Genomic DNA, 14,843 nt, shown 5'->3' with positions numbered 1-14,843 from the left:
GGCGATGGCGTCACGGTGAGAGGCGACAGGCGGCTGACGTCATCATGCGGAGATACGGTGAGCGGGGAGCCCCGGCCGCTCTGCCTCGATGATGACGTCAGCGGGGACTGTCGCGAAGTGGTGACGTCAGAGGCGGCATGGGGCCCGTCCATGGTGAGTCCCGCGGAGCGGCCGGGCCGGGCCCCGGGGCTGGGGGTGCTCAGCTGGAGAGGAGAAACCCCGGGAGAGCTGGAGAGGGACTGGGGACAGGGGATGGAGGGACAGGACACAGGGAATGGCTCCCACTGCCAGAGGGCAGGGCTGGATGGGATATTGGGAATTAGGAATTGTTCCCTGGCAGGGTGGGCAGGCCCTGGCACAGGGTGCCCAGAGCAGCTGTGGCTGCCCCTGGATCCCTGGCAGTGCCCAAGGCCAGGCTGGACAGGGCTGGGAGCACCTGGGACAGTGGGAGGTGTCCCTGCCATGGCAGGGGTGGCACTGGATGGGCTTTAAGGTCTCTTTTAATCCAAAGCAGTCTGGGATTCTGCGATTCTATTTTACATTATTAGGATTTAATTTAATATTATTCTGTGGGCACATGGTGATGGCAGCTGTTTGCAGCTCAGACAGGTGCCAGGGCTGGATCCCCTCTGGGCTGGGCCCCTGCTCTGGCAGAGTCTGGCTGAGAGCTCCGTGTCTGTGTCTGTCACTGAGCCTCCAGGCCCTGCCCCAGCCCCTCGGGGGAGGGAGGGTTCCCAGGGCACACAGGACTGGGGAACAGCCCACCCAGGGCTGTGCTCACCCTGTGCTGCTGAGGGCAGTTCAGCAGGGCAGGATCTGGGTTTTGGTCACTCCCCTGGCCTGGCAGGGGGGCAAGGAGCACAGTAGTGTCCCTGCTTATTGTATGGGCTGGGACATGGGATCCCTCCCTCAGTGCTGCACAGGGGTGGGAAGAGAGCCTGGCAGCCTTGACTCCCTCTGCTGGATGCCAGCTGCTCACCATGCCTGTGCTGGCTGGGTGCTGTGCCAGCCCCTGGGGGTCAGTGCTGCTCAGCCCAGCCCTGCCCAGCCCCTGTCCCTTCCCTCCTGTGACTTCTCTGCTGTTGTCTCCTGCAGATGGCAGAAAAGGGACTCCTGGTGCTCTTTGGCAGCCAGACTGGCACAGCTCAGGACACAGCAGAGAGGGTGGGCAGAGAGGCCCAGAGACGGCACCTGCGCTGCCGGGTGCAGGCCCTGGACAGCTGTGACCTGGTGAGTGTGGGACACGGGATGGCTGTGACCTGGTGAGTGTGGGGCACAGGGCTGCTGTGACCTGGTGAGTGTGGGGCACAGGGCTGCTGTGACATGGTGAGTGTGGGGGCACAGGGCTGCTGTGACCTGGTGAGTGAGTGTGGGACACGGGATGGCTGTGACCTGGTGAGTGAGTGTGGGACACGGGGCTGCTGGGGCACTGCTACTCTGTGCCAACCCCATGGGCATGGACACCTCCCACAGCACCATGGAACCATGGCACAAGCTGAGTTGGAAGGAATCCATCAGGATCATGGAGTCAGCTCCTGGCCCTGCCCAGGACACCCCAACCATCCCACCCTGTCTCAAACACTGTTGAACTCAGACAGGCTTGGTGCTGCTTGCTCCAAGCCCTGTCCAGCCTGGCCTTGGACACTTCCCAGGATCCAGGGGCAGCCACAATTTCTCTGGGCAACCTGTGCCAGAACCTCATCACCCTCACAGGGAAGAATTTCTTCCTAATATCTGACCTAAACCTGCCCTCCTTCAGCTTATGGACACTCCCCCTTGTCCTGTCCCTCTATGCCTTGTCCCCAGTCCCTCTCCAGCTCTTCTGGAGCCCCTTTAGGCACTGGCAGGGGCCCTGAGCTCTCCCTGGAGCCCTCTCTTTCCCCAGGCTGAACACCCTGAGCTGTCCCATCCTGGCTCCAGAGCAGTTTGGAGGCTGCTGACCTGACTGTGCCGTGTTTGTACCCTCAGGCCAACCTCATCCACGAGCCCTTGGTGGTGTTTGTGTGTGCAACCACAGGCCAGGGAGACCCACCTGACAACATGAAGGTAGGAGCTGCTCCTGTCCTGTCGCTGTGTGTTCCTGCTGCAGGGCTCTCTCTGCTGAAGCAGCTTGAGCTTGTTCTTGCTGGGGGAGCTTTGCAGCAGCACCAGGCACATGCCAGGGAACAGGAGCAGGGGCATTTGAGCAGAAAGCCGTGCTCCCCACTCTGCTGGGCTGGGTGGGCAGGGAGCAGGGCCAGGCAGGCAGGAGGTGCCTGGCAGCAGCAGCACTGGCTGCGTGTGCCTGTTGTAGATGTTCTGGCGGTTCCTGTTCCGGAAGAGCCTCCCTGGCAGCGCCCTGTGCCAGCTGGACTACGCCGTGCTGGGCCTCGGGGACTCCTCCTACCCCAAGTAAGCAGCCCCAGGAAGCTGCAGGGGAGAGCAGAGTGGCTGGAGAGCCAAGGGGGTAAGGGGAGACAGAGTCTGATTCTGGAGCAGCACTCAAGCAAAATGTAACTCCCACCAGCCTTAAAAACCCTCCCCCTGCTGTGTCCCTCCTCACCCCAGGAATTAGGCTGCTGCCCTTTTCTTTCCTCCCAAGCTCACCAAGGATGCTTTTGTGGGTCAGACATCATGTGTCAGTCTTTTATCACAGCTGTGGGCCAAAGCAACAGGGGACATCAAACAGAGGTGGCAGCCAGCCATGCTGCTCCCAGGTCTCTTCCAGAGAGGTTCCTGTGTCTCAAAGAGCTCTAGTGGGAGGGATGGGTGTGCCTGAGCTCTGTGGGGCACTGAGGGGCTGGAGGGAAGGAAATGTTCCATGGCCCAGGGCACAAGCTGTCCTGAAGGGAATCTGGATCTCCCCTTGTCTCGTTTCAGGCCTGAGCACAGCCTGTGAGGGCCAGCAAGTGGCACCTAGCTGGTTCTGTGAGCTGGCACAGGCTGGGCAGGACATGGGCCAGGTCACAGTGCTGGCTGTGCCTGCTGTGCTGTTCTGGTGGCCCTGGCAGTGTGTGCTGGTGCTGTGGCAGTGCCTGCTGGTGCTGTGGCAGTGCCTGCTGTGCTGCTGGAGCAGCCCTGCCCTGTGTTGTTCTCTGCTCAGGTTTAATTTCATTGCCAAGAAGCTGCACAAACGGCTGCTCCAGCTTGGGGCCAACCCGCTGCTGCCCGTGGCCCTGGGGGATGACCAGCATGACCTGGGGTAAGAGCCCAGAGGAGGGGTGGTGGGGGGCCCTGGGGTGCCCTGCAGCTCTGTCCTGGGGCTGATGGCAGTGCTGTGTGCTGCTCCCACCATGGGGCTGCTCCTGCAGCTCTCTGGGAACGGGCTGATCCCTGCTCATAACCCTCCTGTGCCAGGACCTGGGCCACCTGCTGCTCCAGGGTGTCCCATGGCCCCCAGAACGTGGCCATGACCCCTGGCTCAGCCCCAGCCCTGTGCAGAGCAGGGCATGGCTGTGCCACACAGCCCTGTACCTGCAGGCATTGCAGCAGCCTCAGCTGTGCTCACCTGGCACGGAGCAAAGGCTGTGGATGGCTCAGGGACACAGTGACCCCAGTGACCCAGTGCTGCTCAGGGGCCGGAGATCCTGTTCAGGGCTCAGTGGTTGGGCCCTGGAGAGCAATTGAGTGCATGGAGTGGCTGACATGTGTTTGTTCCCAGACCTGAAGTTGGAAGGGAATGGCCGGGGGTGACTGTGGGAGTGGTTGTTGGGCATGGGCAGGGTTAGCAGGGCTTGACCCTGAAGGGATGATGTTGCTGCAGCCTCAGTTTCCCACTTGCAGGCCAGATGCAGTGATTGATCCTTGGCTCGTGGCCTTGTGGGAGAAGATCCTCGCCTTGTATCCTCTCCCTCCTGGCCTCGGGATCATCAGTCCCGACGTGCGGTGAGTGCCCAGGGTGAGCAGGGACTGCTGGGCTGCCTGGGCTGTTCTGCAGAGTGGAGATGGGCTCTGCTTGGAGCAGGAACCCTCCCCACACAGCTTCTGGTGTCCCCAGTGTCACTTGTGCTTTGGCCACAGGTGGCCCATCTCTCTCTGGATGGGTGTCCCCTTTTCCCCTGGGGACTGTGACAGCTGCCCCAGCTGGGTTTTGCACATCTGTCTGTCCTGATGTGCCTCTGGCCCTGGCAGAGTGTGTGTGTGCCCTGCATGCTCAGGAGCCTTGGGATCTCTTCCTGGTGGTCTCCATTGCATTCCCTTACACAGGCCAGCTCCAGGGGATGGGGACAATGGCTGGTGGGACACTCCAGGCCTCTCCCTGCCTCTCATCTTGCAGCAGCAGAGGAGCTGTGGCGTGGAGGTAACCCTGCTGCGTTGCATTGCTGTCGTTCCCACAGCCTGCCCCCCAAATACACACTGCACTACCTGCCTGAGGACTCCCCAGAGCCTGAGGGTGCCCTGCTGCAGCCAGCACCCCCCCGGGGGGCTCCCTGTGAGCTGCAGCCCTTCCCTGCCCACGTGGTGTCCAACCAGAGGCTCACAGCACCCGCCCATTTCCAGGATGTCCGGCTCATCGAGTTTGACATCGCGGGCTCAGGGATCACGTGAGCATTTTCCTCACTCCCCAAGCTCTGTTGTGTGGGTTCAGGTGTCCTGGAGCCTGCCCTGCTCTTCTGGTGCCCTTCCTCACTGAGATCTGAGGCTGCAGTCTTGTGGTTGTGGTCCCTGCTGCAGTGGGGGTTCTGCCCATGGGCCAGCTCCCTTTGCCTGGTGCTGGCACTGGGAATTTGCCTCCCCTGGTGTGGGTGCTGCTTCGGGTGGCCGTGCTGTGGCTCTGCCCTGTGGCTGTACTTGGCAGCTCCCCCTGCATCCCCAGGTTCAGTGCAGGGGACGTGGTGATGATCCAGCCCCAGAACTGCCCTGAAGATGTGCAGCAGTTCTGCCAGCTGCTGCGCCTGGAGCCACACAGACGCTTTGTGCTGCAGCCCACGGAGCCTGGTAGGTCCTGCCTGCTGCTCCTTCCCCTTCCTGCTGAGTCAGGGCATCCCCTGAGCTCTGGCCCAGCCTGGAGCTCTGCTCTTCCTTTGCTGTAGACCTGGTTGGGAGTGCTGGATGGACACAGGACAGCTGCCTGTCCTTCCCTCCAGTGCTGTGTGTGTGCATCCTGTGCAGAGCCAGTGGGACTGGAGGAATCCAGCAGTGCCAGGCTCCACCTGAGCCTTGTGCCTTGGCAGCCCCAGCACAGAGTGGGGGGGATCCTGCAGCCCCCTCAGCCCCAGGCCCACACTGGGAATCTTGTGCTTCCTTGCATGGGGTGTGCAGGTCTCCCCACTGTCTGCCTGTGCCCCAGGGACCTCCTGAGGGGCTCCTGCAGCCATAAACCAGCACAAGCAACCAGAGGAACCCCTTGGAGGCCCCCCAGAGGTCTTGGTGCCTGCATGGAACAGGGAGTGTTTTTCTCCTGGCTCCTGAGCACCCATTCTGCCTCCAACTTCCCTGTGTCTGTCCATAATGGAATTTCTGCCTGGCAGGCAAACCCAAGAGAAATTCAGGCTGTTCCTCACACCCTTGGGAGAGATGTGGGAGACACAGACATGCCTGACACATGACACTGCTGGTTATTTCCTCTGCATTGTGTGCAGGCAGGGTGGGAGTCATGTGGATAAGACATTATCCCAAAGCACCTGCCAAAAGTCAGGGATGGCTGAACACTGCAGACTTCCTCTGTTGCAAACCTGTGGGCTTGAAAAGCAAGCTGGGGAGAGCAGGGGCTGGGGGCCCACGGTGGGAGCAGGGACAGAGGAGCTGGCCCCAGGAGCAGCGGGTGCTGCAGGCAGCAGGGCTGGCCCTGAGCTGTCCCCGCTGCCTTGCCTTGCAGGCACACCCCTCCCTCCCCTGCTGCCACAGCCCTGCAGCGTCCAGTACCTGGTGACACACTACCTGGACATCTCCTGTGTGCCACGGCGCTCCTTCTTCGAGCTGCTGGCCTCCTTCTCCACCAACGAGCTGGAGCGGGAGAAGCTGCAGGAGTTCAGCTCGGCCCAGGGCCAGGAGGAGCTGTACAGCTACTGCAACCGGCCCCGCAGGACCACACTGGAGGTGGGGCTGCCCTCAGGGCTGGGCTGGGGCTGAGGGCACCCAGGACACCATCAGCCATGCTGTCTTGGCTGAGGAGTGTAATCTCCTTCACCCATTTCTGAAGTCTCCATGGGTTTCCACTGGTGGTTAATACCAGCTCTAGATCCTTGTGGGCTCTGGGGGGCACAGGGCAGTGGCACAGGGTGGTTGGTGCTCAGAGGTGCCCGTGTGGTGCCTTTGGCCGAGGACAGCGTGGCACAGCTGTGTGGGACAGCCTCTGGCAGGCTGCTTCTGGGGTCACCAGGCCTCACCCTCTTGGCCCTGCAGGTCCTGTGGGATTTCCCTCACAGCACATGTGCCATCCCAGCTGATTACCTGCTCGACCTCATCCCTCGCATCAGGCCCCGTGCCTTCTCCATCGCCTCCTCCCTGCTGGTAAGAGCTCAGCCCTGCTGGCCTCATTTCAGAGTCTGACCAGAGGGGCTGGCAGGACCTGTACTGACTGCTGGTGCAAATATCCCCTGGAGCCTCCACAGCCTTCCCAAATCCCTGCTCTGCACTGAACCTGCAGCAGCCTGATGTGCTGGATGCAAACTTGAGGGCTAGGCCAACCTTCAGATTAGGAGACCTGCTCTCCTGCAGCCCTGCAAGTGCCAGCTTGCAGCCAGCTCAGAGGTCTGGTCTCACTGTCCCTGGGAGCAGTGGGATGCAGTGCCACCGGAGTGTCCCGGGAGCTGGGCGCGGGGAGTGCTGCTCCCTGCTCCTGCCAGGAGGTGGCAGAGGGACCGGCCCAGCTGCCTGCGGACCCGGCCCCTGCACGGCTGGATTTGTGCTCCACGGGAGCAAATTGGGCTGGGCAGTGACCATCGCTGTTGCCAGCTGTGCAGAGCATTCCTGTGGCAGTGGTTCCCCAGGAAAACCCCCTTCCCTGTTCGAAAGATTTTGTGCAGGGGTGTGCTCCATTGTAAGTGGCTCTGCCAGACTAGGATGGGTGTTGCAGGCAGCCTGGTGGGAGCTGTGCACAGGCTCTGGCCCTGGAGGAGAGGGTGTCCTGTCCATGAGGAGCTGAGCACAGGCTCTGGCCCTGCAGGAGGGACAGGGTGTCCTGTCCATGGGGAGCTGTGCACAGGCTCTGGCCCTGCAGGAGGGGTGTCCTGTCCATGAGGAGCTGGGCACAGGCTCTGGCCCTGCAGGAGGGACGGGGTGTCCTGTCCCTGGGGAGCTGTGCACAGGCTCTGTCCCTGAGGAGGGGGTGTCCTGTCCCTGGGGAGCTGTGCAGGGTGTGTGCTCATGGCTCTGTGTGCCACAGACCCATCCTGAGCGGATGCAGATCCTCGTGGCCGTGGTGCGGTACAAGACGCGGCTCAGCAAACCCCGCCGTGGGCTCTGCTCCACCTGGCTGGCTTCTCTCAACCCAGAGCAGGGTAAGTGCTTGGGCTCTGAGGGAGTCCTGAGTGCTTCCCACAGCACCCAGGGCTCCTCCCTCGGGCTGTGATGGAGCTGTGTGGGTGCTGACCATGTGCAGGAGCTGCCTGGCTGGAGCACCAGCTCCATGGGGAGCACACTGGCTTGGCAGGATGGTCCTGCTGTCCTTCCTCCCTGCCCCATCCTCGTCAGAGCACACAGAGAGCTGTGCCTCTCCAGCTTACCCTGACCTCCCAGCTGCTCAACCCTGCTGTCCCTCTGTGGGCTGCTCCTGGTGTCTGCTGGGCACCTCCAGTGCCATAGCCACAGCTCTGGGAAGGCTGGTCCCTTCTTCCACAGAATCACAGAAAAAGCTGAATTGGAAGGGACCCATAAAGATCTTCAAGTCCCACCCCTGGCCCTGCACAGACACCCCCACAATCCCACCCTGTGCATCCCTGAGAGCCTTGTCCAAATGCTCCTGGAGCTCTGGCAGCCTTGGGGCCTCCCTTACATCCAGCCAGGCTGGGATCTCTGCTTGCCTCCACTGTGTTCCCTGGCACAGGCTGTGTGAGGAGAGGGCTGTCCTGCAGCCCGTGTGCTGGGGTGCTCTTGCCTTGCTCTGGCCTTCACTCAGCTTCTTGCAGAGGCAGTGCTGAGACAGCTGAAGGGCTTTTCACTCACACAGTGTGCCCTCAGTGCCAGGGGCTGATGAGCCAGCTCTGCCTGTGTCTTTGGAGGACCCTGGAAGAGCTGGGTGCCCACTCACCCTCTGTAGGCAGGCACAGAGCACTGGTGGTGGAGTGATGCTTGTCAGTCTGTCTGTCCCACAGGTGATGTCCGGGTGCCTCTTTGGGTGAAGAAAGGAGGAATGAAGTTCCCAGCTGACCCTGGCACCCCTGTGATCATGATTGGCCCTGGCACAGGGGTGGCACCCTTCCGAGCAGCGATACAGGAGCGGGTGGCGCTGGGACGCCGAGGTGAGGGATGGTCCTGGGAGCCACTCAGGATGCCCCTTGCACAGACAGATGGAAGGATGGACTGGGGGCTCCTGAGGGTTCACTGGGTCAGGCTTTGCTGTGTTGAGCAGAAGCAGGCTGAGCTCTGGGGCAGGTGAGGCCCAGAGCCTGCTGTGTGCAGCCTGTGGGGTCATTCACAGGCTGTGCTGCAGGGCAACTCCTTGGGTTGGGTCAGGCTCTGCAGAGGCTCTTTCTTGGCTCTCTGAGGGTGAACACAGGTTCCTGAGCTCAGCTGCTGCTGCAGTGTATCCCATCCTCATTCCCTTGGCTCAGGGAACAGGCAGCCCTGGGGGACATGTTCTGCCCTCCTCCTTTTTCAGCAGACAGGGGGCTCTGGTTGCCACAGGTCACTTCCTGCTGGTGGCTCTGCAGGCCAGGGCTGTCAGGCAGGTGGCACCAGCAATGCCCAGCACTGGGTGCTCCCAGCACAGCCCTGTGCTCTGCTCCTGCAGGGAACTGCCTCTTCTTCGGCTGCCGACACCAGTCCAAGGACTTCTACTGCCAGGCAGAGTGGGAAGAGCTGGTCACAAAGGGCTTCCTGACACTCTTCACAGCCTTCTCCAGGGACCAGGTCAGTGCCCAGAAGAGGAGGGTGGATACAAGAGCATCTCAGGCAGTGCTGATGGGACTCTGCCAGGGCACCATCTGCGAGGGATCTGGTGAGGTGGCACAGTGTGCACCTCCTTCCCCCACACACCTCAGTGCTGGCTGAGATCCCCTCCTGCCCTGCAGAGGTGTGTCTGGCTAAGTTGGGCTGGAAGGGTTACTGGGACAAGGCTGGAGAACAGCAGATAAGGCATTAACCAGCTTTGTTTGGCTGGAGCACGTGAGTGATAAAAGGCTCCCAAGCCTCTTGGAGGGTCACCAGGCAATAACTCATTGGTTAAGTACCCCTCCTGATGGTGTCCCTCTGAGCCCTGGCTGGAGCTGAGGAGCTTGGCCTCTGTGCCAGCTCTCTCTGAGTCCCAGATACACAGAGAAAAGCTCCCCATGGGTCTGAGCACACCCACAACTCAGCCCCTCACTTTGCTTCCTGCTTTCCCAGGCAGTGTCTCTGGTGGGCAGCCCTTGTCCCCCGTTGGGGCTGCAGTGCTGCCAGAGAGGCTCCCTGAGCTGGGGATATGTTTCACTGCCTTCCTCTGTCCCTTGGTGGCACTGAAAGCTCAGCCTGGCACTGAAAGCTCAGCCTGGCTTTGGAGAGATGTGATAAAAAGGGAATGGCAGTCTCTCTGGAGCTCAGCTGCACCAGCCCAAGCCCTTTCTCCTGGCTGTGTGCATGTGTTGACATGAATTCATTGTCTTTTATCCACTCACTTGTAAGGCAGGAGCTGGGTGCTTCTGTGCAGGCTTTCCAAGCCTGTGAGGAACAGGAGCAGCACTGCAGAGGGGTGCTGAATCACCAGCAAAAGGGGCACCTGCTGCTCTCTGGATCTGGAGAGCAGTCAGAGCCACCTTGTTGACTGTGGAGGGGCAGGAATTCCACTGGAGTGTCCCCTCTCTCCTGCTCCACCAGCCAAAGCAGTTTGTCACCAGAGTCCTCTGCCCGCAGGGTAGAGTGGGAGCACAGCCACATCCCACAGCCAGGTGGGATGAGCCACACTGGGCTCATTGTGCCTTTGGCTTCAGGAGATACCACAGCCTTTAACTCATCACAAAGTTTGTTAAAGACCCAGGTGAGGGCTGGGATGCTCCATAGCTGAGCAGAGTTTTGCTCTTCTCTCTGAAGTCCCTTTGCAGGTGCCCCCTGTCCCAGCACACCCACCTGCAGTGCAGACTGGTCCCAGCCAGACCTGGATGTCCTGAGACATTGTGACCCCAGTTTGAGCTCCTCAGATGGTGCCCTGGGAGCCCAGTCTGGCTGGCAGGGCCTCTGGCAGCACTGAGCTCATTGCTGCTGAAGCTGAGGCTGTGCTGGTGCTGCTGAGGGCACTGCCCAGCCAGGGCTGGCACAGCCAGGGCACCTGTGGGACCCACAGTGCCCAGCTCCTGGGACAGCCTGGACTTGGGCTGCTCAGGGCTGTTCCACACACATCTCCAGCCTGCAGGAGCTGAGCCACAGCCAGAGGGGCCTGGGGAGGAGGCTGTGCCCATGGCCCAGTGAGGGGAGGAGGCTGTGCCCATGGCCCAGTGAGGGGAGGAGGCTGTGCCCATGGCCCTGTGAGGGGAGGAGGCTGTGCCCATGGCCCAGTGAGGGGAGGAGGCTGTGCCCATGGCCCAGTGAAGGGAGGAGGCTGTGCCCATGGCCCAGTGAGGGAAGGAGGCTGTGCCCATGGCCCAGTGAGGGAAGGAGGCTGTGCCCATGGCCCAGCATGGGGAGGAGGCTGTGCCCATGGCCCAGTGAGGGAAGGAGGCTGTGCCCATGGCCCAGTGAAGGGAGGAGGCTGTGCCCATGGCCCAGTGAGGGGAGGAGGCTGTGCCCATGGCTCAGTGAGGGGAGGAGGCTGTGCCCAGGGCCCTGAGAGGGGAAGGGGCTGTGCCCAGGGCCCAGTGAAGGGAGGAGGCTGTGCCCAGGGCCCTGAGAGGGGAAGGGGCTGTGCCCAGGGCCCAGTGAAGGGAGGAGGCTGTGCCCAGGGCCCTGAGAGGGGAAGGGGCTGTGCCCAGGGCCCAGCTCACCCTGCAGGATGGGGCATGGGGGACGCCCAGCACAGGGCCTGGCCTCCATCACAGTGTCACCTTTGTCACAGGAGCCCTCTGGGCCAGCAGTGAGTGCAGGCACGTTGGCAGTGGTGTTCTCTTGGGCAGGAACCAGGGCTGTAGGCAGTTGCTTGGATTCTTGAAGTCTTATGGATTAACCCTTTGGGAGCTTTCCTTGGCTGGGCTGTGCTGTGCACAGAGCCAGTCCCCATCCAGTCCCTAAGCACAGTAGAGGGGCAGGGACTGGGACAGAGCTGTCCCTCCAAGCTTTCTGCCCTTCCAAGCTGTTTCAGGTCTCCAGCAGTCAGGGGTGCAGGGGAGGGTCTCTGTCCTGGAGCAGACTTGGCACACAAGGGCCACAGAGCCTCCTCTGCCCATGCTGGGAGAAGAGGGCAGGAGGGAAGCCCTCACCAGTGGACACCCAAAGGATTTGGGGGCTGCTTGGGGCCTGGTGTTCCCCCCTGAAGCTCCTGCTGCTGCACCCATCTCCCACCAGCCCAACCCAGTGCAGACATCAGGTGTGGGGTTCCTCTTCCCCACACTGGTCATTGATCCAACGCTTCTCCCAGTGCCTCCTGTGCTGCCCTGAGCTCCTGGGAACAGCCCCTGAGAACTGTCCTGAGAGCAGGAGCTGGGGCTGCTCCAGGCTCAGTGCCTTGTTTCCCTGCAGGAGGAGAAGGTTTATGTCCAGCACCGCATCCGGGAGAATGGGAAGCTGCTGTGGGAGCTGCTGAGCACTGAGAATGCTCATATCTACCTGGCTGGGTGAGTGAGAGCTCTCTGTGCAGGGCTTGAGGGAGCAGGGCTGCACATTTCCGCTTCTTCACCCACCTGGAGGCGTTTCCTCAGCTCAGCCCCGTGTTGCAGAGGGGCAGCTCATTCCTCCTCTCTGTCCTGCTCCAGGAGCCCTGGGCTGGGAGGGACGTTTGTCACCTACCCCATGCTCCCCTTAGGAGGGCACAGCTGGAACTGGTAAAGCTTCTCCAGCCAACCCTCCCCCTGCAGCCTCTGACCCACAGCACATCCACACACAGGAGAGGCCTGGCCCCTGCACAGCCCTCTCCTCCAGCAGTGCTTGATGAAGCTGGACAAAAGGCTTGTGTGGCACCTGTGGCCACTTGTGTGGGCAGGATGCCCAGCAGTGCTGGGGTTCAGGAGCAGCTTTGGGAGCCTCGGCACACTCTCTGACTCTTTGCACCCAGAGCTGCCTCCCGGGGCAGGGACCAGCCCTGTTGCACCACAGCCAGTGTCCCTGCACAGCTCAGCCCCTCTCCAGGTATTGTCTGGGGCTGTTTGCACACCTGGAGGGTGGCTCTGGCTTTGGGGTCAGAGTGCTGGCAGCTCTGCTCTGAGCTCTCAGAGCCCTGCAGTGCAGGGAGAGGCTGGTCCCCGTGCCCAGGGTGAGCCCTGGGCAGTGCTCTGTGCTGCTGGGCTGGGCAGAGCCCGCCCATGGCGTTGGCCGTGCCCCCTGTGACCTGGGGAGGGCGGGCCTGGGCCCGGCTGTCACACAGCAGCGAGTGCAGGAGGTTCTTTCCTGCTGTCCTTCAGGAGAGCAGGAACTGCCCTGGTGCCTGGCAGGGCAGGACTGGCCTCGCTGCATTCCTGGGACAAGGAGATTGGTGTTTACTTCCCAGGAAGTGGAGGCCAGGCCACCCCACTGTGTCCTTCACTGCTGCAGCACAGGGCTTCCTGGAGCCTCACCCCAACCTGGGCATTCCTGCCCTTGGCTCTGGGCTTTGGAGCACTTGGGACTTGGGGATGTGCCTCCATCTACAGCCCAAATGCTGAGACTGTTGAGCTGTTGGGTCATGGCTTTGTTCTCTCCTTCCATTCTCTTTCCTGCTTTTTGGTGCTGATGGAGATCCCCAAAGAGGATCAGTTTCTAGGAAAGGGCAGGGCCTGCACAGCTGTCCCCATGGCAGATTTTATGTCGCCCTGAGGATGGTATTTTGGACATCAGGGTTGCTCTGAGACTCCTCTTGTCAGAGCTTTGTCCTGCTGTGGGGTGTCCCTGAGCCCCCATCAGGCAGGTGGGATCCAGAGCCTTGGGATCCCTGCACAAGTGACATTGTGCTGATTGCAGAGGACACTGTTCCTACTTCCCTGAGCAGCCCAAACCCTGTAGAAAAGCTTCCAGGATCACCATGCCCCCCCAACTCACAGACTGAACTGAGCTGCAGGCAGGAAAGTGCAGGTGAGTGATCCTGTTTTGCCCCCAAATTCACAGTCTCAGCCAGACTGGGAGAAAGCTGGGGGAAGTGACTCCTGAGCTGTGTGCCCCTGAGCAGCAGCCCTGGGCCATGGGACACTTTTCTGCCTTCCCTTCTGGGGCCAGGGGGCTCTGGGGAGCCAGGGCTGCATCTGCTCTATGATTGTTCCTCACTTGTCTCACTCAGGGGCAAAAAGGTTGAAAATGTCTCTTTTTCTGAAAAAAAAAAAAAAAAATTAGCTATTTGACATGTTTTCCATCACAAAGCCCAGCTCCATTATCTTGTACTTGCATATCAGTGCCTGACTCAGAAACAATGCGACTCTTCCAAAAAAAGAAGACCTCCTTTCTGGGTATTTTGGGATGTTAATCAGCTTCAAACGCAAGTCAGAATTCTGCCTTGTTCTTGGGAAACAGCAAGGACGTTGCCAGATGCTCGTGCCAATTGGAGCAGGCTGGGAAATTTTTTATTAGATGTTTTTTTTTTGTCGCACAGGCAGTTCATCAAATGAAATTCTCTCCAGGAAAAAAAAAGTCAGAATTTCTGATTTCCCATAAGAAATAATTGTGCTTGAAAGCGCTGAGTTCTGTTTGGGTATTTCCTGCACAGGGGCTCGATGTTTTCTCCAGCATTTCTCTGATTTTGAGGTTTGAACTGGCTTTGGTTCCAAATGTCACTATCAAACCAATCATTCTGGATTTCTTGAGAGCAGGCAGCAGCAGGACAGGAGCGGCTGCTCTGCCCAGCTGAGGATCAGACATGTTTGACATTGAGTGATTCCAGAGATGAAAGGACAGGTTCCTGCCCTCCTGCTGATAAATTCCAACCCGTGCACATTGCCTGTGTCTCTCTAATGAGGATGCTGGCAGATGCAGCTGTGTGGGGCTGGTGTTTGGGCTCCTGACCTGTGGTGCTCCATCCCTGGGCTCTGGGGCCCATGGCCATGTTTTTGCCTTCACATGCCTGTGCTGAGGAGCCCTGTGGATAACAGCCCTGCTCTCAAGGGAGTGCTAGGAGCTGCTTCTCAGGCCTGTCATTTACCCTGTGGCAGGACAAGGCAGGTTCCCACTGCCCTGTGGTGGCTTGGCCACAGGGACTGCTGATTGCTGATCCTGGAGCACTGGGGCTGCTGCTCTGGCCCCTGTGTTCCTGCTCACCCTCCACTGTGTCCTGCTCTCTCCCCAGGAATGCCAAGCAGATGCCAGCAGCAGTGGCTGAGGCCCTGCAGTCGGTGCTGCAGCAGGAGGGTGGCCTGTCCCCCTTGGAAGCAGAGGAGCATTTCACAGCCCTGGAACGGTCCCGGCGCTTCCAGTCTGAAACCTGGTCCTGAGCCTGGCTCCTGCCTCGCCTCCCACTGCCTGAATAAAGGAGCCAGCTAAGGGATCTGCCTCTGGCATCTTGCTTGGGCTGGATTTACCCAACAGCCCCTCCCTGACAGCAGCAGGGCCATGGCAGTGGGGGACTCCTTCTCCTGGGGGCTTTGGCTCCCTGTGCCCACACCCCACCAGAGCAGGAGCCAGAGGTCTCTTGGGGGTTCTGCTGGTTGGCTTTGGTGTGGGACTGATCTGCCCCCCATGCC

At 60.5% G+C, this 14,843-nt stretch overlaps 1 protein-coding gene across 2 annotated transcripts; it reads left to right on the top strand.

The window, feature by feature from the left end:
- The first annotated feature begins 68 nt into the window (after positions 1 to 68).
- Positions 69 to 14,647, top strand: NDOR1 (NADPH dependent diflavin oxidoreductase 1). 2 transcript variants are annotated; one of them, XM_058818270.1, is made up of 15 exons: positions 69 to 153; positions 1,096 to 1,230; positions 1,969 to 2,046; positions 2,294 to 2,391; positions 3,083 to 3,181; positions 3,763 to 3,864; positions 4,317 to 4,523; positions 4,796 to 4,917; positions 5,798 to 6,018; positions 6,325 to 6,432; positions 7,307 to 7,421; positions 8,235 to 8,381; positions 8,873 to 8,991; positions 11,725 to 11,819; positions 14,450 to 14,647. In XM_058818270.1, exons 1-15 carry the CDS (start codon positions 151 to 153, stop codon positions 14,592 to 14,594), a joined length of 1,794 nt encoding a protein of 597 aa, XP_058674253.1. In that variant the 5' UTR covers positions 69 to 150; the 3' UTR covers positions 14,595 to 14,647. The 2 variants fall into 2 exon arrangements, with proteins under 2 accessions (XP_058674253.1, XP_058674254.1); XM_058818271.1 differs by lacking the exon at positions 6,325 to 6,432.
- The last annotated feature ends 196 nt before the right edge of the window (positions 14,648 to 14,843 follow it).

Source organism: Ammospiza caudacuta, chromosome 21 (assembly GCF_027887145.1).
Source record: "Ammospiza caudacuta isolate bAmmCau1 chromosome 21, bAmmCau1.pri, whole genome shotgun sequence".
Classification (NCBI taxonomy): Eukaryota; Metazoa; Chordata; class Aves; order Passeriformes; family Passerellidae; genus Ammospiza; species Ammospiza caudacuta.
This window is presented reverse-complemented; position numbering and strand designations above follow the sequence as displayed.

Coding starts and splice junctions, on each gene's coding strand:
- NDOR1 (XM_058818270.1), top strand. Junction 4,524..4,795: donor ATCGCGGGCTCAGGGATCAC/GTGAGCATTTTC, acceptor CTGCATCCCCAG/GTTCAGTGCAGGGGACGTGG. Junction 4,918..5,797: donor GCTGCAGCCCACGGAGCCTG/GTAGGTCCTGCC, acceptor CTTGCCTTGCAG/GCACACCCCTCCCTCCCCTG.